General features: G+C 37.2%; 1 protein-coding gene across 11 annotated transcripts in view; it reads left to right on the top strand.

The window, feature by feature from the left end:
• Positions 1-25,106, top strand: part of FRY (FRY microtubule binding protein) — a 221,714-nt gene that overhangs the window by 193,604 nt on the left and 3,004 nt on the right. For 9 of the 11 annotated variants that reach the window (XM_077781437.1, XM_077781443.1, XM_077781442.1 and 6 more), the window contains 9 exons: positions 3,511-3,711; positions 4,202-4,363; positions 7,724-7,887; positions 8,751-8,940; positions 13,068-13,217; positions 14,527-14,625; positions 15,071-15,154; positions 21,016-21,033; positions 24,312-24,422. In XM_077781437.1, the coding sequence (XP_077637563.1) occupies positions 3,511-3,711; positions 4,202-4,363; positions 7,724-7,887; positions 8,751-8,940; positions 13,068-13,217; positions 14,527-14,625; positions 15,071-15,154; positions 21,016-21,033; positions 24,312-24,422 (1,179 nt within the window). The remainder of the gene's footprint in view (positions 1-3,510; positions 3,712-4,201; positions 4,364-7,723; positions 7,888-8,750; positions 8,941-13,067; positions 13,218-14,526; positions 14,626-15,070; positions 15,155-21,015; positions 21,034-24,311; positions 24,423-25,106) is intronic. The other 2 variants (XM_077781439.1, XM_021541955.3) reach the window with 1 other exon arrangement.

The following is a 25,106-nucleotide window of genomic DNA, read 5'->3' as shown; positions in this document are numbered from 1 at the left end:
TGAGTGTGTGTGTGCACGCTTGCATTTTTGACAGGTGCTTCATTTTTTGTCTTGTATTAGAAATACTTTTGAGGTCTTTTCCAAAAATTCTGCTTCATTTTAAGTTTGTTTTTAACATGTTCAACAGTCTTCACAAATTTAAAATATCTTAATTCTAGTATCAGTGTTTTTCAAACTGAGCCCTTTCTCCTTGTGATATCTTTGTGCATGATTAATGTGTAGAAATTTCATTATCTATAGAGTTTGGGCCTTTTGTTATTAGGGGCACCTTATATTTAATTTCTACCTTTTCTGTTGTGGCATATTGTCTCCTGTTAGCATCTTGCTAAAGCTGATGTCTGAGACCTCTTAAGACAGTTTATATTATTGCTATAAGACTGAATTTAATTGGATAAATAAATTATTTTCTACAGCCTAACTTAATACAGCTGTATTGTCCTACCAACTTTGCTAGACTCATTTACCCTATGAGGAAAACTGAAAAGACACATGAGTCATTGCCAGTTTGGGACCTAAATTTTAAATTTATCAGTGTATAGAGAGTACTGAAATATTAGAGAATTTAATGAGTTATACAAATAATACAGGAATCACCAACCACAGAATTTTACATATCTGTTTCTGATAGTTTGTAAATCAGTTATTATGCAAACACAACTCCCAAAAATATTTGTCTCAAAATGCCTGTGCTGTAAGAGATACATCCATATGGAAATAGTGCTTTACTGTGTAGTTCTACAATGCTTCTGCATACACTCTGCAATATTTGAGTGTTTCCATTAACTTTGCAAAATTTGTCTACACAGTAAGGATGAAAAACTTGTGTGAAAGAGGTTTTGCACGATTCTTACTGCCTCTGTGGAGTAGCCTTACTGCTCTCCCCTACATAGGACTACTTTCCCTTCTGTCTCTCCTTTTCCCTGGGCTGTTGTAAAGTTTGAAGTAGCTGCAAGGGCACATCTGCTTCTTTACCAGATGGGTAAAGGAGGGTGGTGACTATAGGAAGTTCTATGTGGTACCTGCTCACTGCTGGCCAGACACACTCATAACGTGACTGTTTTCCTCTGACTTGATGTGTACCACTGGTGACTTTTCAGATGGGAGATGGCTTTGCTCCTGCTATAAATAAAAATGAACAGCCTCTCAAATACATCTTTGCTCTTTCTTGTTAACTGTGGCAGAAAGATTGCTAAATAGACTATAAAAACAACTCCATCTTCATAGACACATGCTGACCTCTTGTTTAAATTCAGTGTGGTTCTGGGTGCCCCTGTAGCAAACTTATACTAATCAAAATGCTATGGGTATTTGAGTGATAGCATTTCATCTCTTTTACCCTCATCCCTCACTTTTAATTCACTCCCTGTTCTAACTGCATGCCCTGGAAGTGTCCCTTTTATTTTTCTTCTTTTTGCTGGCTTCCTTCTTTAAGGCACTGTAGAATAAAACTGCAATAGGAAATATTCCCGTAGACATGGACTGCTAAATTTACTGATGGCTTTACTAGGCATCATGAGGATAAGGGTGTGATGATAGTCATCTTTGCTTGCTTGCTTATTTATGTCATTTTGTCATTTGTTAGTTCAGTAATTGATGTGTTTGTTGAGGATGTCTAATTGCTACATGTGTCCTCCAGCCTTTGAGGGGGAGGATGGACAACCGAATAATTTGTTAAAATAAATAGCTTGGAACGGAACAGTCATTTTTATAATTTAAAGTTTGATGTGTTCTGTTAGATGTGTCAGATGTGCTGTTTTCTCTTTCCACACAATACTACCATGTGATAACAGTCCCAGGATGAAAACACAGAGTTCTTCCAATAATGTATCAGGCTTCATAACAATCTTCATCTTCATTTTCTCTTCATTGTAGTGCATTCCTTAATTTTAAATGTTATTGTGAATTGTAAGGGTTGTTTTTTTCCTTAAAAATATTTGTTTCTATTTTCATCATATTTGTTCATGAAATGGTGAGCTTAATGTCATGAAAGTGAACTTTCCCTCCTATTCAAATTCCACAGTCCATTGCATTAAATGGTAATGATGCAAAATAAGGTAAATTTGTGCAAGTTTGTTGATTGTTAAGGAGGTAAGATTGCAATTTGATTCATTACACTTTATGCAGTTTGGTCCCCATTCAGTAAATTGTGTGAGTAGTCCCAGAAGAGCATCACCCAAGTGTTTAAAATCACAACTCGGCTTACGGGATCTTACTGAACTGGGACTTCTTTCTCAGTCACTGCACTGATCATAATTTTGATCCACATAAACCCAGGAAATAATCATAATCAGTTATTTGATAATAATAATATTTTTAGGCAGAACTAATTTTTTTTTCAAATTAATATTTAAGTATCACTTTCAGCTTAAATTCACACCAATTGACTTACTTGTTTAAGAGCATTGTAACTTACAGAGTCTTGTTTAAAACAGGCAGCCCTGAACCTTAAAAGGAAACATTTTTTCTCTATAAATTTCCTTCCCATGCTGATGCAGAATTGAGGGCTTTCATCTAGGTAAAATACCCAGAATACTTCTGGGGAAACCTTTCTTGCTGTGCAAGCCCCTTTTGCCTCTGGAGATCCATGGCAGGAGCAGTTGTGGATGTGGTCCTGCATTTGCCAGAGAGGAACATGGCAAGACTTAGGAAGGGAATGAGAAGTTATTGCAGTCAGGGTAAAGGCATGCAGTCCACTGGAAAATATAGAAAGTAAATAAATGGAAATGGGGTGGAAAACTAATTACCATTTTTATACATGAAAGAAATCAAATTATCTTTTTATCAGTTCAGCAGCCTAACAAATTGTTACACAATTTGCTTAATGCACTCAACTTTATGTAACTGTGTGTAGGATCTGAACTGGAAGTCTGATAAATATAAAATGTTTGGTCCATTTGACTATGTCCGTTTCAAAATGTGAGATCACAGGCAATGCTTATCAGGCTATTCCCAAAATATAGTTTCAAATAATTCAAGTTGTTTCAAAAATAAGCAATATGGGCCTAGAATAAGAGTTTAAAAGGTGTGCTACTTAAGGTGTTATATTTTTTTGTAAAGCAAGGGTTGTTCAAACCTACTCACCATTCTGGTTATATATAGAAAGCAAAGAATCTAAAATCTTTAACATAAGTTTTTCAATTGAACCATTGGTATGAATTGTGCTTCTAATACTTCTAAAAATCATGAAAAAAATCCTTTAAAATTGCTTTCAAACTTTTCCTTTGCGTGTCACTGCTCTACCGGTATTGAGGAGTATGTATATATGGACTTAACAAAACAAATTCTTAAATTAGCAAATGCATGAAAAATATCTAATATTGAAAACACTGAGTGTTCATTTAACTGCCATTTCCATGCTTCTGCTCTTATCTTCAGTGAACAAGCAAAATAATGCTCAATTCAAGTTTTTACAATATTTTTACATAAAAATATTTCTGGAGCTAACTTTGATCAAGTGTTAGCATATGATTAGTTTTATATCAAGCAAGCTGACCCTCTGTCTGATTTCAGGGTGAGAGCATGGACAACTTCAACTGGGGAGTGCGCAGACGGTCCCTGGACAGCCTGGACAAGTGTGACATGCAGCTGATGGAAGAGAACCAGCTCTCAGGGAGCACACCCAGCCTGAACAAAATGAACCATGAGGACTCAGATGAGTCATCAGAGGAGGAGGACCTGACCACGAGCCAAATCTTGGAGAACTCAGACCTAGTAAGTTGCAAACTTGAAATTTAGGAAAAGATAGGGTGGTGCATTTAAATAAGCTGGGCTTTTAGTTTCCTCTGCCCAGGTGCACTCTAAGGAGCAGAAGTTGATGAATACATTTTCCCTTATTTGCAAAGGTAAACAGGAATTTTAATGCAAAGTTTGAAACACAGGAATCATCAGATCTCACATAGTTTACTATGGGACAATTTTTGACAAGTGACAATAATAAATCTCTATGATGTATTTAATGCTTAAAGAAATAGAACAAGACTCCAGGTTGGTAAGTGGTTTCAGATTTTCATTGTTCACTTCTGGGGGGGCTTTTAATAAAATTTTTATGACAGAAATATTGAAAGGGTTGTGTCTATATACGAATTAAGAGTGCCACTGTCACTTCACTGTAAGACACTCTGTTTTGCATGTTCATGAAAGTAGCATGTGGTAGGGTAGCTGTATATTCAGTTCTTTTGTGCTTTTGTTGTCTTTTAAACAGATTATAAATCTTTCCCCATCTGAGGATGCAAATCATATTGACTCACTTTCTACATCATGTGACACAACCTCAGCAGACCCTCATCATTTTAACATGGGAACATCCAGCTTTGATGTGTCTTTGCCTGGTATGAATAATCTCCAGGTGTCTGAAGGACCCAAGGTGAATACATTTTTTTCTTTCTTTTCCCACTGGACTGTATTTTATGTAACACTGTTAAAATTTCTTTTGCTTATACTTCATAAAGAGTTTGATCTGTTAAATCAAGTACATTCTGGCTTCCTCTGTCTAGTGGCATAGTCCAGTACATTCATGCACTACTTCACTTGCTACCATTTCCTTTCTACTTATACTTTCTTCATTAAGAGATTTTATTTATTGTTTCTTAAATATATTGCACTACATATGCACCAAAATACTACAAGCCCATCAGAAGACAAGTTCATGAACTGGCTACAACTCCAAGGCAATATTCTTTTGTTTTTCATGCTGCATTAAAGAACAATATGCCAGCTCATGTGGTGGGTGTACGCGTGTATTCTCTGAAATATTTTTGTGTGTGGGAACCTATTGTACAGTTGTGTGCCCTGGATTCAGTACTTGCCTTTTGGCAGACACACAGAAATTTTAAATTCATGACCAAAATGTTAAACCATCCTGGGGGTGGGGAGGCAGGATTTGTAAGGATACACAATCATGTTCAGCACAGTGTATTTCAGAGAACTGTATCAGAAGATGAAGACAAAGCAAGGTTGGTAAATCATTATCAATATGGGGATGGTTCCTTTAATTTTCTGTTCAACAGTAGTTGCTTATGAGAGATGAGGTGAACCTACTCCTTTCAGTGTCTCTCCAGAAATATAATGTAGTTTTGGGGGTGGGGGGTGTGAATTAGTGGCTTGATGATACTGTTGGCTGCTGTTAGTAAAGCTTCTCTGTCATGTCTAAATTGAGTGACTTCTGCAGAAAGAGCAGTGTATGAGACTGGGGCAAAGGAAGAATGTATCTTCTGTAATCATTGGCTTTCATTCTTGTCCTTGCCCCCTCCAAATGCAGCCACACAAAAAATTGATACTGGTAGCACTGCATGTTTCAGAAGGAGTGGAAACTTATGCAGAAGAGGTCACAGAAAAGGAGGTTGGAATTGTGCTGAATATTTAACAAATTGTTTGTGTCAGAAACCACTGCAGTAGGAAGGAAGGATGGGAGGAGGGAAGTGGTTGTAAGGATAGGAAAGGAGAAGAACCTTTCCAAACAGTGGCTGTGGAGAAGGTAAACTCATTATCATTTGTCAAAATGTTGGTAGACAAGTAACCACGTAACAACCATAAACAGCAGAAGTTGGCAGAATTTCAGTTCAGGAAGCAGCAGTCAGAACAGACACATTTGCAGGTGGCAACTGCAGCTGATCTCATGTATCCAGCTGCAGTAGCTGTTGGTGTGTAAATTAAGAACTGAAAATCACAGCTTAGGAGATCAGTGTATGTCTGGGGGTTTGGAATCTTTACTGTCAAAATCTCTTTAATGTCCCACGTGCCAGTAGTCATCAAAAATGAAAAGCTTTGAAATAAGTAAGTAAATGAAGAATGTAAAATCAGAGCAGTTTCTTGTGGAGTTAACAGGCAACTTCAGCTAGTCCTGGTACAGATTTGATATTGGTTTAAAATATAGCCCTGGTTACAACTGTTACAAAAATAATTGAATAGGTAAGCACAGAATACCTTATTGGTGGGTTTTTGCCTCAAAGGTATTTTCTTCTAGTGTGCATGCTTCTGTATTTTTTAAAATAATTCTAAGTCAATGCAAAGAAGGTAGTTTTTAGTCAGAAAACTTGAAACTTACACCTAAATAATTTTTACTTTATTTTATAACACAAAATCTGAGCTCTTTACTCTTTTCCTCTGAATTCTTCTTTTCAGAGAGCTGATGAGGTGTCATCAATGCAAAGGAAATTTTTTTATTTTACTTCTTCAGTGATTTACAAAATGTTTAGTTGTTGCATCATAAGCAAAACCAAAAATATCTCAATCTTTAAATAGATACAGCAATTGAGAGAAACAGACTGATTATGTAGCCTCTTCCTAGATGTTTCAATGCCAAAAGCCACATATTATTGTTAACAGTACTTAATTAGTTAAACTTGTTTTCTATTAACAATAGTGGGATAATTCTGTGAGGGTTACAAAAATTCAGATGATGCTATATTATGTATTTTTCCAGAACTCATATATTTCTGGACGTGTACTACAATCCTCCATTAATATTCAAAGTTCACTTTTCTATTTTTCTTTTGGGGCATTATATTGGACTCCAGTGGGTGGGAGGTGTTTGCTTCCTCTTCTTTCCTCCCTTGCTCTATCCCATCAAAATGTGTTTTCCTCCTACAGTCTCTGTAATTGCAGTGAAGAAACTGTAATGGTTCTTTCAAGCTAATATTTAATATATGAAACTGGTTACTATTCATTACTTCTTGAATAAGCATGAAACATTTACACTTTTTACCAGGTGCTTTGGTTCCTATTCTGACAATTCAGCCAAATAGCTTGCATTTCTCTTTTCAAGATGGTTTGGGCTCTGATTCATTTAATTCACCCTCAGGAACTTAGGAATATCCCTGTTTTTTGCTTAGAAAACAAAGCAAACCAAAATACTATTCTACTTAATTTCTGACCCTGTCCAATCTGTTACAAGTCTTGTTCAATTTTTACAAATACAAATCCCATAATTAATCTGTAGGATCCAAGCAGACTTGATAAACTGCGGAGGGCCACTTTTCTCATTTAATTCCACTTGAAACAGATTTCCCTCCCTATTAATTGCCAACACATGTATGTACATGCACATGGGCAAATGTGCACAGAGGTTTGAGCAACCCACTGCAGTCATCCCTACAGGAAGTGCTTTGGATGCTATGGATGAGGCAGACAAAAGCCAAAAGATTAAAGCTGAAACAAAACTTGTTCAGACTAAAAATGCGAGAGAAATTGGAACGTTTCAAAAGGAAATCATGACCTTTTGGTGCTGATAGATGAAAAAGGAAGAAGGAAATTAAGCATAATCCTTTAAATGGCCTGTTAGAATGCTTAGAATTCCCAGTTCTAAACATGCATAGAGTCTTCCAGAGAGTAATTGTTTCCAATATATTCTGAGAGGCTTTAGTACAGTCTTGGACATTATAAAGTGTTAAGAGACAAGGACAGACTGACAGTAAAAACAACGCTATTGTTTTTTCTGAAAAATTACTTTCTTGCTATGTTGCCACATGAATTGGAATCTGAAATTCTTTGCTAGACAAGTTGAAAAAATGCCTTAAAAATAATATTTATCCAAGTCAGAAAGTTGAGCAAATACAGAATTTTTAAAGAAGTGTAAATTGATTCATGTTATTTGTAACCTGTGGCTTTATATCTGTGCAGTTTTATGTGCTGTCAAGTGGGTTTTTTCATTAAATGCTTTCTACTTATTAGAGGAATTAACTAACTAATTTGCTGTTTTCTAAGACATCATCATTCACTCCCCTAGGCTGAAGCTGTACCTGAAGAACAAGATATAGCAGTCCATGAGGATGACCTTTCAGGGTCTACAAATGAACTCCCTGGAGCATTTGAATGCAGTGATAGCCTTAGTCTGGATATGACAGAAACTGAAGAGAAAGCTGACAGGCTGGAACAATTTGCTCTTGCTAGGTACTTTGATGCACTATTATTCACACAAGTTCTTTTACAATGTACAAAACAATGATTGCAAGATGGTAGTTAATGGAATGGATGTTTTAGCCACAGGAGTTATAAAATTCTTATGAGTTTGGTGCAATGAGAAGACAGTGCTTTAATTATCTGCATAATTATCACATAATTAAAAAAAAAAGCAAAACAAAACAAGCTTTTCATTCTAGGAAAAATAAGATACAATATTTATATACATCTATGCAACTAGGGATTATGTATATAATATGGTTAATTAAAATAAAAAGGAGAAATTTTAAAGATTTGCAGGAATGCAGATATTACTTAGGTACCTGTTCAACAGATCAGATGTGTATTCATCCTTCTGATTTCTCATGAAAGAAAGTCTCAGGATTGTTAGAAATCTCAGCTATATGCTCTTAAGGGTGCTTGTGAGTGTGGCTAGACCCCGGTATATGTTATAAAAAGACTTTAAGATTTTTTTTACATGCCATCTGGAGCTCTCTCAGATTTTGGATGCTGAGTTAGACTGCAGTCAGCCTGTGGAGGGGGAAGGAGAGAGCTTTATTCTCTTGTTAAGTTTCAGCCTTCTTCTGTGAAATGATGGTATAAGAAAACAATTCAAGTGTTCTGTAATAGAGGAAAATAAATCATAATGGCCTGAAGATAGGGATTCTGATTTGGAGGTTTTTCTCATTGTATTCAACATTTTGTCAACCTTCAAAAGTAATTTGAAAATTCATGAATATTTTTAGGAAGGTGCTGTAATTGTTCCTGTGATTTTATCTCTCTGTTACAGCAATTTTTATCTGCCACCTTCTTGGTATTCTCCTTTCATCACCTTTTTCTGTTTTCTTCTTCAGTTTTGGAGATGTTGATCGAAATGCCTCCCCTCCTCCCTCACCTTTTTTTTCCGCCATCCTTGCTGCATTTCAGCCAGCAGCATGTGATGATGCAGAAGAAGCCTGGCGCAGTCACATCAACCAGCTCATGTGTGACTCTGATGGCTCCTGTGCAGTTTATACATTTCATGTGTTCTCTTCCCTGTTTAAGGTGAGAAAATAAGTTTAAGATGCAAAATCGTAGTTCTTGTGTGTGGCAATTAGTGTTTCTTGATAGCAGCCCCAGTAATGAACTACTAGATATATAACCCTTGTAATTTTGCATACTGCAGAATTGCTGTACTACATTTTGATGCAGCATTGTCTTCTGTGACCAGTTTTGTCATGAAAATACTGTGTATCTCATACTTGCAGGTTTGGACATCAGGTTGCAAAATATGGGTCCACTTAAAAGAGTGTTTTCTTTGATACTTTATAAACAGACTGCAGGAACAGTAACTGCAAGAGACAAGGAAATAACCTTTTAAATCTTAAATTATTGTTAATCTGTTCTTTTGTCACAAACTCTGAAATCGGAGTATGTCCATGTAAATGTCAGCATAATTCAATGGTTTGTACCTACAGCTGCCATCATGTAACATAAATTCCAGAGATTGAAGACTAGAAATACATTTGTCCTTTCTAAAACTGTATGCTTGCAAAGATAATAATCTTGCAAAAAGATAAGAAGAGTCAAATGTACTAGTTGTTCTAAGGAATGATCGTACGGTTTTACCTGTAATTAGTTTTAAAGCCTTTTTTAAATGTTTCTCCTGCAACTGCAGGATGTTTAACATGCTCCAGCAGTGAAAGCAGTAGCCAGGTAACTTTCTGCAGAGTTTAAGTACCTGTGATCTCAGAGTGCACAGTTTTATTAACATTTTATTACCCTAATAATAAATACACAGTTTCAAGATCTTTGCATACGTCTAAGACTAACCTGATACGAAGGAAGCATCCTATAGTATGAATCTCTTCTTCATCATGTGTCCTCTGTGCTCCACTGGAGTTGAATTTCTTATCTACCGGCACACTGTCCTCCTTTGAACATTATGCCACTGTGCACTAATGAATAACCATTTGGAAGAAGGAAAAAACAGTCCTGACTTAAGTGTTAATCCTGTGTTTATTCATGATGTCAGCTTTTCTGTCTTAACCTCAGTCCTAGAATAGCCTTGTCTGAGTATTTAGAGATTTATTTGTCCTTGATTCTCCTCTTTGAAGAGGTGAAAAGGAACTGGTGCCACATTTCTGAAGACTAAATAAATAATGTAGTGAAATGGAAGACCTAAACATTATTTGTAGAGTACCTGTCTAACTGCAAATCCTAGTAATGCACACACTTATTTTGCTGTTGTGCATGCAGAAGATACCCTATTCATTTTCTTCAGTTGATATTGGAGGAGAAAGAAAAAGGTGTTAATAATAGAAAAAAGTCACCATTTTTAGCTGGAGTCACTGCCATATTTTTAATGCAAAAAAATAACTTTATTCTTCTTTTCAGTCTTAAAATATAGTAGTATTATTTCCCCCCTTTTTTTTTTTTTTGTAAGATCCCAGCTTGTCTGGAATTGTATTTTGTTTGCACTATTAAATTTTACTACTCATCTGCCAACTTTGACTTTTGACCCTCATTAACAGGAAATTTCAGAAACAAGCCCTGTATGTGCTAAGCTTGCAATGCAAAGTACTGCCAAAATACTTGACTGTGAAACAAAATCTTTGTTTGGAGGAGCTTGTCAACTAAATACTTGGTGATGTGAAAGAAGTGCATTTTTCAGGGCACCTACATTTCAGTCCAGTATCAAGTTAATGGTATCTTGGATGCTTGCCCACAACACACTAAACTTGTTTAAAATTCCTGAAATTATTGAATTCCTTTTCCTGTAAATGAGTCAGAGGTTAGAGATTATCTTTACTGCTGCCTCTTTGTATTCCCTCAAATTAAATGTATTTTAGCAGACCAGACAGCTGCAAAACAAGTAGATTTCAGATCTAGCAAGTGCCTTCCATAATCAAGCCCTTTTGTTATATAAAGTCCCCTTCCCAAGAGAGGAAATCTGAGGTTAAGAAAACTTTCTGAGAATATTTTTTATTATTTACATGGACACAAAGCACAGTGACTATATGCAGGTATATATTTATTCATAATATGCTGACAGCCGGTATTACTATTCACAGTAATCCCATTTCATAAAATATATACTGCATTCAGACCTTGCTTGATAGATTTCAGCCCCTGTAGTTTGCACCCAGAAGGACATAGCTGAGATGAGAATTTATGATAGAACTGTTAGTCAATGTAATTGCAAAATAAATATATTTAGTGAAGTATTATACCTAGATAGCAAAGTACAGTCTCTCACTGTTTCACTCATAATAATTTAAAACACTCTTCATGACCATTATAATTTTAGCTGTACATTGATTGTTGCTTTTATGAATATCTGAAAAGGAAAGGTGTGGAGGAGGAATCTGTTACTTTTTCTGTAATCTGTCTCCTTCACTGCCTCAGATTTACAAACTCAATCAATGCCCCAGGAGGGCATTGCAGCAACTAAACAGGTTACCCAAAGCCTTGAAGAAGCTCTGACCTTGGAGATTTTAAGACTCAGCTAGTTAAAAGCACATCTGACATGATCTGGGATCAGCAACAGTCGCACTTGGAGCTGAAGGTTGCATCAGATGTTCTCCAGAGGTCCTTTTCAACCAATGTGTCTTGGATTCTCTTTCAAAATCTGTAATTTAAAATTTCCTCCCACTTCTTTGTTCTCAGCTAGGTCTTTTCTGTTGGTTAAGACCAAATCTAGATCTCTTTGCTTTGCCAGGAGAGTTATCAGTAACAGTTTCACAAAGACTTGGCTGAATCTTTTTTTCCAGAAGACATCAAAGTAGTAAATCTCCAGTTTTCACCAGGCCTTATAATTCAGATGATTCTTCTACTTGCTTATAAAAATAATAATTTTTCGGGTTTGGTGGTCATTAGTGATAACTCCTTGCCTCTAACAGACTCAGTGGAGCAGAGAATCTGTACCATGTGCCAATGAGGTGTGTAGCACTTTGTTTCTGTGTTGAAGCAAGATGGAAACAATTAGACCAGTATCAGTCTGCCTGGTCCTAACTGTGCTCCTATAGCAACACATATGGGCAGTTGAGATGCTTTTGAGAGAGATTCATAAATAAGTAGTTATGAAATTGATTGGTAAGGAACTCTGTCCATTTTATAAATCACTGATAATATATAGTCTATGTACAGGGTGAGGGCCTAGTTAGCATTTCAATCCAACAGCTTCCATTATCAATAAAGTCTGAATTCAACTCACCTGATTTTAGGTACTTAACTCCCATGCACCAGTTCAGGAACAGAAACAGCCAACACTTCTACGTCTATCATCCAGACTGGCATTTGGGAAGTGCTTCTCTTCAATGAGGCATACTTATGGTACAGGTCCTAACCTACATTCCTCAGAGAAATGCCTTTGGTAACTTGGAATTAATCATACAAAAATGTTGCAAACATTTATTTTTTAAAATATTCACATGTTATTCCTAACTGCTGAGAACTAGGCCTTAGTGAGATATATTTGGGCAGTGAAAACTCCTGGGTATTTATCAAAATAATTGTTTCAGTCAGTGCAAGTTTAATATATTATTTTTGTTCATTATTCACTTTATATATTAGCTACTGAAAAGTGCTAGAATGTTTCTGGAAGACTAGATTGGTTTAGGACTCAAAACATTAAAAAAAATCTGAGAAGAATAATTCCCGGATGCAGTGCAGTATTTCTGGAATCTTCCCAAGCACCAGTAAAGTTTTACTAAGAAGGTTCTTCCCACAGGGGAAAACAAAAGGTTTTTTTCTATTTTTCCGTGCTGCTGTTTGGCATTAGAATGTCCATTATATTATGTGATTAGCCACTTGACAGGAATATTAACAAAACAATGCCCGGAATGGGCAGAAAAAGTAATGTGCTGATCAACTCTGTTAACCCTGTAGAGACAAAAATAAAAGCTACCTGTGACTAAAAGGCTTATAAACATTGATTCGTCTTTACAGGAAAGAATGTATTTCAGTAGTAGGTTATGATGAACTCGGTAATTAGTTTCACAGCTGCCCAGCTGTACACTGTCTCCAGCACAATAACTTACTCAGTATCCTCAAGGAGACATTCAATTTTCCACAGAGATGGTCTATTTTACACTTTATTATGCAAAGAAAAACAACCATGCCATTTGTTTACAAAGGAAAGAAGCTCGTACTTGAGTAAATCATGTAATAAACTGTATTTTGCTTTCCAGAATATTCAGAAGAGATTCTGCTTCCTAACCTGTGATGCAGCTAGTTATTTGGGAGACAACTTGAGAGGAATAGGCTCCAAGTTTGTGAGGTCTTCTCAGATGTTAACATCATGTTCAGAATGTCCCACCCTCTTTGTAGATGCAGAAACAGTGAGTATATTCCTTTCAAAAGGTGTGTACTTCATTGCTGTGTGTTATTTTACTGGCTGTTTCACTTTTGATCAGCTCATGAACAGATATGTCAAAAAGGAATTCTCCTTCTATCTTACATTTTTTATCTCTTGTCGGAAACCGTATTTCCATTCATTTTCTGTATTATTTTAAGTAAGTAGTGACAGATGGGCAGTATAAAATAATAGACTCATAGAATAGTTATGATGTATTGAGCCTGTGTGCAGACTCAACCCCAATATAAAACAGATGCTTACTGGACCCAGTTGGCTCCACAAATGAAAAAAAAGCAGCTATTTTTTACGTAGTTCAGCATGAAAGATGGTAAAATATATAGTGGTTTCATTTGAGTCAACTGTAATGTGAGGAAGATGCTGGCTGAAGATGAGCCAGCTGTGCTCAGGTGGCCAAGGCAGCCAATGGCATCCTGGCCTGTATCAGCAATAGTGTGGCCAGCAGGACCAGGGCAGTGATTGTGCCCCTGTACTTGGCACTGGTGAGGCCACACCTCAGATTCTGTATCCTGTTCAAGAAGGATTTTGAAGGGCTGGAGCGTGTCCAGAGAAGAGAAATGGATCCAGGGAAGGGTCTGGAGTGCAAGTCCTGTGAGGATAGGCTGAGTGGGCTGAGGGAGTTTAGCCTGGAGAAAAGGAGGCTCAGGGAAGACCTTACTGCTCACTACAACTGCCTGAAAGGAGGGTGTAGCCAGGGTGGTGGGCAGCTTTTTCTCCCTGGCAATCAGTAACAGGACAAGAGAGAACATCAGGTTGTGCCAGAGGAAGTTCAGGTTAGATATTAGGAAAAGTTTCTTCACTGAAAGAGTGTCAAGTATTGGAACAGGATGCCCAGAGAAGCAGTAGAGTCACTGTCCCTGGAAGCGTTGCACCAGGACAGTGTGACATCCCACAGTGAAGTCTAGAGGTAAAAACTGGCCAAGCGTAATCTTGAGCCCACTTCTGTGACCATGGAAATGCTGTGCCTTACATCATCAGAGAGCTGTTCAGAAAAACTGGATAAGCTTTATGTACTTTCCATTTTAGAGGAGTCCTCTGCTAAGTCATTAAACACTGAACAGTTTCAATTTCATGTTACCATAGTTGCAACTTTTTCTGTTTGACTTTTCAGTATAGTATCCTAGTTATGTAGATTTTTGCATAAAAGTAAATAATTTTCAGTATTAGTAAATATAAATCTAGGTATTCTTTTGCAGTATTTTTCCTATACCGTCTGCCAGTATTTCCATTTTTTTATAGTGACATTTACAGACACTTTGATTTCATTTCTCCAGCTGCTCTCTTGTGGCCTTCTTGAAAAGCTGAAGTTCAGTGTTCTAGAACTGCAGGAGTACCTGGACACATACAACAACAGGAAAGAGGCAACACTCTCGGTATGCTGAATTATGCTCTTGGTCTTGTCTGTCTATTTAGGTTATGTCAAGAAACTGCACATCCGGTCACATCTGTTTAAACTAGAAAAACATGTTTCATATACTGGATTCATTGAATGTTTCTTCCTGGACATATAAATCAGAACTAGAAAGTAGCTGTTTTATCCCTTAATATTAGAAACAACAGTATCTTTAATATCCCTAGCATCTCTCCTATTTATTCATTAATAATTTTCTTAGTTCATGCCATTTAAATACTAATAGAAATCAAGACTTCACTTTTTTAATTACAGTCAAAGCAAATTATCATCATCTATGGTAATACAAAATGCAATTGCAAATTTTTATTTACACGATCTGCTGTGAAACTAAAATACTGCTTATCTTTCTTTGAATCAAACCACAGATCTTATTAATATTTTCTTTAATTTCTTTCTGAAAACAGTGGCTTGCAAACTGCAAAGCAACCTTTGCTGGGGGCTCACGAGATGGAGTTATTACTTGCCAGCCAGGGGACTCCGAAGAGAAGGTAATGAATGGCCAGTATTATTTCTCTCCCATAAAGTGACATGTGTGTTGTACCTTGTTCTTGAACCCACAAGAGCCTGCTCTACTTACTCCTTGATTCTCTGCTGGGCTTGGGCATGATCCAGTTTTCACACTTCAGGCTTGAAGCTATTGTTGTTGCCTCAGTCCTGGCCACAGGAAATGGGAAGTATTCACAGGAGGTACTTCTGCTGTCCTACTCTAGACAAAGAAGCAGAGCTGACCCTAACCCCGTGCTCTCCCTTTTAGAAAGACAATGCAGCAGCAGTTTTCCACAGTGTCTGAAAATCATTCCTGCTGTACTCTCCTTCCGTGTTACTCCCATTTTATCTTCAGCTGTTACAGTCTCTCTCTGCCCAACAGCAAAAATTGCCTGGTTGAAATACACTTAGATCAGTAGTTACAAAACAATGACTGTAAAATGGCCCACAAAATTATTTATGATGTAGATAAGTATTTAGAGCTAAGGCAAAATATCTTTTTATCAATTTTTAACAAAAATGTCATTCACACCTGTACATGTATATTCATTTGTTGTTTATGTTTCTTGATTCCAGTTAAGGAATCATATTTTCAGATATCAATACTATCAGCAGTTAATACTGTTATTTGATATACTATGTCATTTGATATACTAAGTATAAGAAACAGATGATATCTTGGTGATGTATAATGAGTTAAGGAATGATGCTTTGTTGGGCTGTTTCCTTTTGGAAGAAAGACAATGGAGGGATGAGAAAAAGGGGGGGCTGGACAGAAGTAGCCAAAATTGGGAAGCAAGCAAACAGCATGTAGAAAAAGTGACGTTTCCTCTTCCCATGTATTTTCACTTATAAAAGCTAATTGCTAGATATTCAGAATACAGACTTGCCTGTTGTAACCATTTTTTCAAAGACCTTGTTTTAATCTTAATCTGGTTTCAGTTTGTCTGTCTTCTCCTCCAAGTCATGTTACTTTTTTCTGTCTTTATCTTAACCTCTCTTTCCCATCTCAATGTATTTGTCTTCTTGTCTTTAAACTCCCTTGATTTTTGTTTTTATATGCCATTTTCCAAGAATCCCAAATCCTTGCCACCCCTGCATTTTGGCTTCCTTGACTTTATTAGCAAATCTAATTTTCTAATAAATCCTCTGGCTGCAATCATAGGCAGTGGGAAAATTGTTCAATCTTCCCCCACCTAGCACTGGCACCATCAAAAGTTAGGCCCTTTCCAGTGCATTTAAATAAGACACTGTCTCCTCTGTGATTGTGATGTTGTGCAAGGAAGTTACAAATGAGCTATGCTGAAGTCTAAAAGAAGAGACCTGGAACACATAACACTGCCTCTCCTGCAACAGGGAGGTGGAGAGGCAGGCACTAATGGGATGAGCATGGGCATTCCGTTCCCTCTCATGTACAAACACTCTGAACAGTGACTTCAGACTCTAGTGTTACATACCTTGCTGTGGACAGCTTAATTCATCCTCTTCATCTCTCTTTTGGAATTGCATAGAATGGGATGGAGAATTGACACACTTTGCTGATCAACTGCATTGTTTATTTTTTGAAAAAGCAAATAAATAACACTAAGGAGAAGGAATAACCTGTGAACTGAACTCATATAGCTGGCCTAAACACATCTGAAAGTAGTTTTATAACTAGGTGTTCTCTGTTTCAGAATTAAATGTGTCTTTTGTGAAGCCAGGGTTGGTATTTATATTCCTTATCAGACAGGCTGAAGAGTTTCTCCTTCCTTCACAAGTCCTGGTTTCTCTCCATAATTATTCATTCAGGTCAAAATGCATTATTCCTTGGAAGCTGACAGGATGAATAGTCATATTTCTTTTCTTCCCCTGCTCATTCACCTCAATTGAAGTAGCTTTTCCCAAAGGAACAATCTGTTTATTCAATGAAAGTGTAATGGGAGGAAGAAGGCAGGGAAACTGAGGAAATGCAATTAGGAAGAGGCAAGGAAAAATTACTCCTAGACTAGAAAGTATTTGTTTCCTTATCTTTCCTTTCCACTTCTCCCTCAACATGAAAGGGTAAAGAAACTAATAATTGTAGGGGGGAAAAAAATCTGCCTTGCAGTAACAGTCACAAGGGAACCTGCCCAAACTCTCAAATCATTAAGGTTTAGTCTAGAGCCTGAAATTCTGCTAAAAACTTCTGTCCAAAAAAAAAAAACCCAACTGTTTCACCAAGCACAAAACCAGGATACTCCTGAAAAAGGTTCAGAATTAATGGTAAGGAAAGAAAAGCAACAGCTTGTTCTACAGAAGGCAGAGATCTTAGATTCTTAGAACTCACCTGGTAAAAAGCTTGAGGGGAATACAGACCCCTTTACAGATGAGACAGATGTGAGACCAAATTCAGCATTGTCACAAGAGGTTGCATCACAAATGCCTCCTGATGCTGGTGACTAATTTGGCACAATTTCTCTAATCAGATCTTATTTCAAAATAATTGCACATGATTTGTTGACTATTGTTACTGAAAATGGGCAAAGGCAAAAATTGGCTTATTCTGACATTAAAGAAGCTTGAAACAGAAGTTGTGTAGGTCAGCTGCTAGAGCTAGCAACTTTTCTGAAATTGTGTAAAAGTGTCATGTCCCAGGATGTCTTTCCCCTGCCTTATCATTGCAACAGATTACATGATTTGGATGTGTCCGATTTGTAAGCTTTGATGCTACTTTGAGCAACAGAGTCTCGGTGACATAGGAGTCAGTTTACAGACAAAAGCTAATTGCACATGCCTTTGTGTTGTCTGTCCAGGTGTTAGTCTTAGATGAGTACAGTTATCAGTACATTCTTCAGCCTTATTAAGAAAGGAGTTTTATAATCTAGTAAAAGACTGGGTTGTTTGGTTTCTCTGTTTACTCTTCTGGAAAAACTGTATTTGGAAGACCCTCTTTTTCTTGTCAATTAGCACTGCTAATTCAAATAAGTATTTATTTCCCAATGAGACATTCAGTTTACTCTACAAGTCCAAAGTCAGTACGTGCCTTTCTCAAACCTTCCTCACCACAAGCTAATGAATGTGGGCTTTGCAAACTCTGTTAATGGATATTTAAAACAAGATGCACCCCATAAAAATTTGTCCCCAGAAGTCAGAATATAACTGCTGCTGTGAGTTTCCCTGTGGCTAAAGGTACAATCACTCTAGGCCACCAATAGGGCTGGAGGTGTACCCATTGGGACCACAGTCATCTGGAGCTGAGCTGAGATACAGTAAAGCTCAAGGCACAGTGAGACCACTGTCAAGCAAGAAATTCTTAATAGTCAGTTATCTGACTGTTGTTTGACAGACCCATGGTTTGACAATGAGGTAAAATTGGCCCAGGTAGGCAGCATTTCAAAGGGAGAACACAGCTATGTGTAGATTTCCCCATGCAGAGTACTTTCTACTGTCTTTCAAGTCTGGTGGATATTCAAGAATGTACAGCAATGCTGTTCTCTCTATCTCTGGTATATATTCAAGTTTGTGTATATATTCAACTTCCTAGATAATAGGAAAAAGTTCTGTCTGCTGACATGTTAAGACAAATAAAATACCTTAATAAAATGCACTTGCATTTAATAAAGCCTTGCATGCAGTGGTTATTTTGTTATGCTGGGGCTCTCCTGTGCCAGTATGTGACTGAAGATTGAAGTAATTATGTAACTGTCATCTCTTTTCAATATGTAAAAATGATTCCTTAAAACAGCAAGAAAATCTGAGATCTAAAAATTAGTGCCTTCCTGATCTGCTAACAGCACAAAACAGTAATTCTAGGAATAAAAAACTAAATCAAAGTGTTGCTGCTAGGGAGTGTGTCCTCCTTAGATGCTGCATTTACTGGGTGTTTAAAGAATTGTGCAAATGAGCCAAGTACTCTAAACATTTGGTATTTTCAGCTGCCGAAACCACTCATTGTGTAGTGTCTATCAACTAGTCTAAAACACTTCCTTTAAGAATTAAACCAGAAACTGAGAAGTGTCAAGGCTACGATCATTGCACCTGAGCCCTTGCTGTTGTGGAATATAAGAAATATCACTTAAACCAGTAATTGATCTCTTTTCAACTTCCAAGAAATCCTTCATTTTATGCTGAAAGAGAGAGGAAGTTACAATCATGATTTTGGAGAGCAATACGGAGCTGAGCATCAGTAGCTCAGGGAAATTTTGTATCCAGTGTTTTATTCCAGAGAAGAAGGGGTTTTCATGTAATGTGAAACCCCTTCCTCACCCCTTTTTTTTTGGCTTGCCCTGGTTTTGGAAGCAGTACAGAGGAGACAGTGTTTTCTGGCAAAAAAGACCATGGAATTCACTTATTTGCTGCTTTCGTGTCCTTCTTCCCCTCTTCTTTAAAGTAAATTCCATGGCAAATTAGAAATTATATATGGATTCCAGTACTTTTGAAAGTCTAAGTGAAACTTGGTGGCATGCTAAACTTCAGAGTAGCTTAATAGAGACAATAAGATTTGAAAAACACAAGCCAGCACACCTGTGAGTTTAGTGGAACACAGTGATCTGTCTGCTCTTGTCCTCCTTTTATCTTGAATTTAGCTTTATAAAGCTTCATTTATGTGAACTGCATAGCAGCCAAGATATAAAAGGGTTTTGTTAAGAGTACTAAATAGAAGAAGAAACTATTCAAGCAATATTAAAAGAAAAAAAATAAGCATCACAAGAGCTTAAAGCTTAGTTTGTCATGATATTATAGAAAAGTAGTGCAGGGTTTGGGGCAACACTTTTTATATATATTTTTTAATAGTAAGGCAAATGTAAAGAAAACAGACTGAAATGCTATGTCAGGCTCATCAAAATTAATATTATTTCACATTCCTATGTTTCTGCCTTTGTATTGATGGTAAGGTAAATAATTTTAATAAGAATTCCATATGCTTATGTGTGCCTATGCACTGACATCAGGCTGCAACAGGGCAGATAAGGTTGTGTTTGTTACTTACAGCATTTACATGATGACTCTCTTAATGTAAAATGTAATGAGATTGTAATATTTATAAAATAAGAAAAGCTACATTAAGCGAACACAGAGTGCAATTGTTAGCTCTTAGCAAAAAGGAACACTTCCATTTCAAAGAGAGCACTTAGTCCCCTAAACTTTGAAATGCTAATGTAAGTCAATTAAATTTTTTATTGTTGTTGGAACAGGACTTGCACTGACATTTTAATAGCCTCAGAATTATAAACCAGTGAATCATTACTGGTGAGAGGAAGGAATACAAGGCTCAGCTTGTGGCATTGCCATGAAGTTAAACAAAACTGACATTTTCCACATTTTTTTTCTGATAGTAATAACTTGAAAGTTATATGCAAAACATTTCCATTATAATGTGCCAAGTAATAAGCCCAGCAGCCATAAAACTTATCCTGCCAATTTCATTAGATCTATTTGTCAAAAAAATAGAAGTATTTTTAAACAAGAATGTTTAGAAATAACAAAGTTCAGTTTTGTTCACAATTTGAAAATCATTCCTAATTTTTTTTAGTACTTTGCAATATGAGCTCTTTTTAATAAGAAAAAAATTAAATAAAATTATTATTTCAATAGTTTTCTAACACTGTTTCACTGTAAGTTCTTTAGCTGCTGGGTGGGATAAATCTAAACTAATAATTCTGAAGATCTAGCTGAGGATATTTAGACTGGAATTTACCATTAGAATTAAAGCTTGATTTTATTAAGAATGCTGTGCATGTTGAATGTGATATTCCAACCAATTATCAGGTTGAGGCAAGCATTGCTAATACTGCTGATAAGTTATGCTGTTACAGATGGGCTGTGCTTCCTATTGCATGCATTACACTGACACTATACTTTCTTTCCTTTCCTTTTCTCCTGTGCCATGCTTGCTGTGTAGCAAATGGAATCTCTTGCAGTAAGTTGAAGTTCTTTCATATTTTTTGTCCATCTGTAGATGGACTAATACACCCCAATTCTACTGTTTTACTTTTAAGCATGTTTCCTTTTTTGTTATAATTTTCCCATACAATACGTGGTTCTAAATGCAGTGACTAAAATAATTTACTAACATGTTTTGTGAAATCAAAAAATATTGTGCCAAAATTTTGACACTTTCATATGCTGTTTCAAATGGTCATTTACATACATTCTTACAAATCAAACTTCTGAATTGATGTAATGTGCTGGGGCAGGAAGCATTTTTTTGTTATTTTAAAATCAATTCTTTTCCATTTTTCCTAGTGAAAACTACAATTTATAGTTGGAAGTTACATTTCAAATGGGTTTTGCATATATGTTGATGAACAATTTCACCACTTTCTAATACTTAAGAAGATCAAAAATTTAGTTTCTTGATACAGTAATTAAATATTAAGTGAGTCAAATTAGAACCATTCATTTGACCTCTGTTTTCATTCAGTTTAGCAGCCAGAAGGGTGAAACTGAATTGTTGTTCTCCAAGGACTGAAAAAAATCCAGTGTTAAAAACGATAATGAGATGCGTTTTTTAAAACGATGTTATGCTTATTTTCAGTTAATTATTAATTCCCTGACAGCTCCAACTGTATCTGTATGTAACTGCTATGTAGTGCTGCCAGGTCTCCAAAATTTGAATAGAGTGAATTTGATCCCTGCTGGGGAGCCTCAGGCTGTGTCTCTACTTGGGAGCTAAACAGGACCAGGGAGGAAGCGAGTGTCCCTGGGCTGGCACTCGCTTGGGTGAGCGGTCAGCACCTTCCCTGGCTGGGCCACCAGCCAGCTCCTGACATGCCCAAGCATGGTTTGAGAGAAGAGAGAAGCCAGAGCTATCTCCAGGAGGCTGTATCTAAACAATCTGTCTTTATTTTGGGAAGAGAATGGTTGGCCACACCATCACAAATTTGGCAGTGCTCTGTGCCCTTCATTACCGAGAATGGCACCTGGCATGTTTATTTCTCTGGCAGTGTTCCTCATGCCCTGCCTCTTTGTTTTGAAAGGCTTTGTCCCTGTCCACAAGTCAGTTTTGCCCTAGCACATCTGCTCCTTACCACAGATCTGCTGGGCCTTCTTTCTGAATTTGTGGGTCTTTGCTGTCATATCCAGTCTGGTGGGATCATAGAATGGTTTGAGTTGGAAGGCACCTTAAAGATCATATAGTTCCAATCCCCCTGCCATAGGCAGGGACACCTTCCACTAGACCAGGTTGCTGAAACAGCCTGGTCTTGAACACTTACAAGGGTAGGGCATCCACAACTTCTGTAGACAGTGTGTTCCAGTGCCTCACTACCCTCCACATAAAGAAATTCTTCCTAACATCTAATCCAAATCTCTTGTCTTTTTGTTTAAAGCTACTGCCCCTTGTCCCACCACAATCTGCCTTTGTAAAAAGTTGCTCTCTATGTTTTTTATGTGCCCTTCTAAGTAATGGAAGGTTATTACAAGCCCTTCCTGTAGCCTTCCCTTCTCCAGGCTAAACCTTCTCAGCCTGTCTTCACAGGAGAGGTGCTCCTGATGCTGCCCAGGATGTGGTTTGCTTTCTGGGTTGTGAGCACACACTGCTAGCTCATGATCAGCTCTTCATCCAGGAGAACTCCACAGGGCTGCTCTCAATGAGTTCCTCTCCCAGTCTCGGCTCATGTCTGGAATTGCCCCAGCACAGGGGCAGCCCCTTGTACTTGTTGAACCTCATTAGGTTCTCATGGGCCCACTTCTCAAGTTTGTTCATGTCCCCCTGGATGGCATCCCATTCTTCTGTGTCATCTGCTGAAGGCCTCCTTGCTGAAATGCCTCCTTTCCATTTGGAATAGGAGCACTCCGATGAGGCTGACACCTGCTGGCTTGGCACTGTCCTCCTGCTCCCACTTTCCTCCATAAACCCCCTTTAGAAGGAGACTAGCTCTCCCTCATTTTGGCAGTGCCCTTGGCTGTCTGTTGGTAGATGGGTAGTTGGTGTCCACTTCACCCTGTTGAACAAAGATGAAATTTGCTTTTGACCTTAGCCCCTAAGCCTTGTGAGGCTGGTTCAGAAATTTGGGGAACTGGAACACTGAACTGTGATTCTAATTTTGGCCTATTAATAAAAAAGGTGGCACTTAAATAAAACACTTCAGTCAAATTAACATTTATAATGTACTTAAACTACTTTCTCTTAGTGTTTGTGCTGACATTTGCACAGTCCCCAATTCAGCAAAGAGCTGCAGCACATGCTGGTAACTAAGCCTGTATGAAATGCTTTAAAGAAGCAAATATGAATAGCTTCTTCTTTTCTGCCAATTTTGGCATGAAACTCTTCTTTAGTTCCTCCAAACAGATGGAAGTATCACTAAGCCCACCCTTGGTCACGGTGTCTGTTACAGTAGGCAAATCAAATACGGTTGGAAGTCTGTAAGGCTTTCCTGCCAAAGGGTCAGTACAAGGTCAGGACTCACACTTGCAGGATTTTCACTTTCTATATAATAAGCTGAAGATTAAATGTTCCTTCCTTCTTCACCATGATCCAGCTGTGGAACTACAAGATTGCCCTCCTGTTAGACACAAGAATACCCAGAATCATAAGCATATTAATTTGACCTCTCTGGCAACTGTGCCTATCACTCATTATTTAAATGTGTCTGACATCTTTTATGTCATGCTGCACTTCACACTGGGAGAAACAAGTGAATATTCACAGAGCAGTATCTACTTAATCTGGGAGAATACTTCATAGAATCCAAATGCCCTCTTATGAATTAAACTCCATCCATCTGTTGTATGGTTTCTTTAAGGTGGTGGAAAATCCATAGCAGTGTTTTAAGTTCCAGGGCTGGCATTTCCTCCTTCTCACTCCTAGATGAATTTATCTCTCCTCAGAGGAGCAGGCAGGAGCTTTGACCTTGATCTTGGACTACTATTTAATGGCTTCTCTCTTAGATTTCCATACCTTAGAAGAGGTCTTCGACCTTATCTGAAATTTGGGAGTTTCATATTCTGTGCAGGGAAGTCACTTTCCCTTATATTCTGTCTCTGCTTTCCAGCTGCAAACTGGAGACAGTGAAGCTAACCAAAACAGAGGCTGATGCTGACATGATACTCTTTTCTGAAATAGTGTATGATCATACTTCAGTAAAGCAATGTTTTTGAGAACAAACTATCTCAATGTGTTTTGTTTGTTATCAAAAGTTATCTAAACTCACTAATATTTATTAATTGTTTCTTCTCCTACAAATCTTTCTTTAGCAATTGGAGCTCTGTCAGAGATTATACAAACTGCACTTCCAGCTGCTGTTGCTTTTTCAGTCCTACTGTAAACTTATTGGACAAGTGCACGAAGTGAGTTCCATGCCAGAGGTATGTAACAAACTACAGAGTACTGTACTGAAAATTCCACTTTATGTTCTTATTTTTCCTTTCTCTGGACTTAACAACAAGGATCCCACTATTTCTCCCTGACTATAAATCTGTAGGCATACATAATCAACTAAATACCTTAATGTCCTGTATTTTTAATTCTGTAATATTTACAAACCTTTTTCTTTAAATATTTTGACATGGCACACTCTCACCTTTGACCCAAACAGCATTTTGTTTTTAGATAAATACATGAATCTTACTTACAAAAAACTTCACAAGAACAGTACTGTTAATCAAGTTTATTTTCAGCAGTTACTTAAAATATATAATACTTTGAAACTTCTTTGAGGTGATCACTTTAAGCTGAATGATTATTATTTAACTTATCATTCCATGTGTATTTTTCTCCTGGTAAGGAGAAAGCTGTATGTTTAAAACTATTGAGGAGAAGAAGTTGCTGTACTCTTCTTTGTAAAAAAAAATTTGAAGCTACTACTTGTATTTTATGACATATTCTAGTAGTTTAGATGTGGCCTATAAACAGAAATTGTTTTATCAAATGTGCTGTTGGAGTAAAAATAGTTTGAATATTTATTGTATCTTAAGGATACAATAAATTGTATGTTGTGAAGGCTGGCTCATATTGTGACTGGGCTGTTCACTTTTAAGACAAGGCAGGAC

The sequence above is a fragment of the Lonchura striata genome, chromosome 2, assembly GCF_046129695.1.
Source record: "Lonchura striata isolate bLonStr1 chromosome 2, bLonStr1.mat, whole genome shotgun sequence".
NCBI classification, from domain to species: domain Eukaryota; kingdom Metazoa; phylum Chordata; class Aves; order Passeriformes; family Estrildidae; genus Lonchura; species Lonchura striata.
This window is presented reverse-complemented; position numbering and strand designations above follow the sequence as displayed.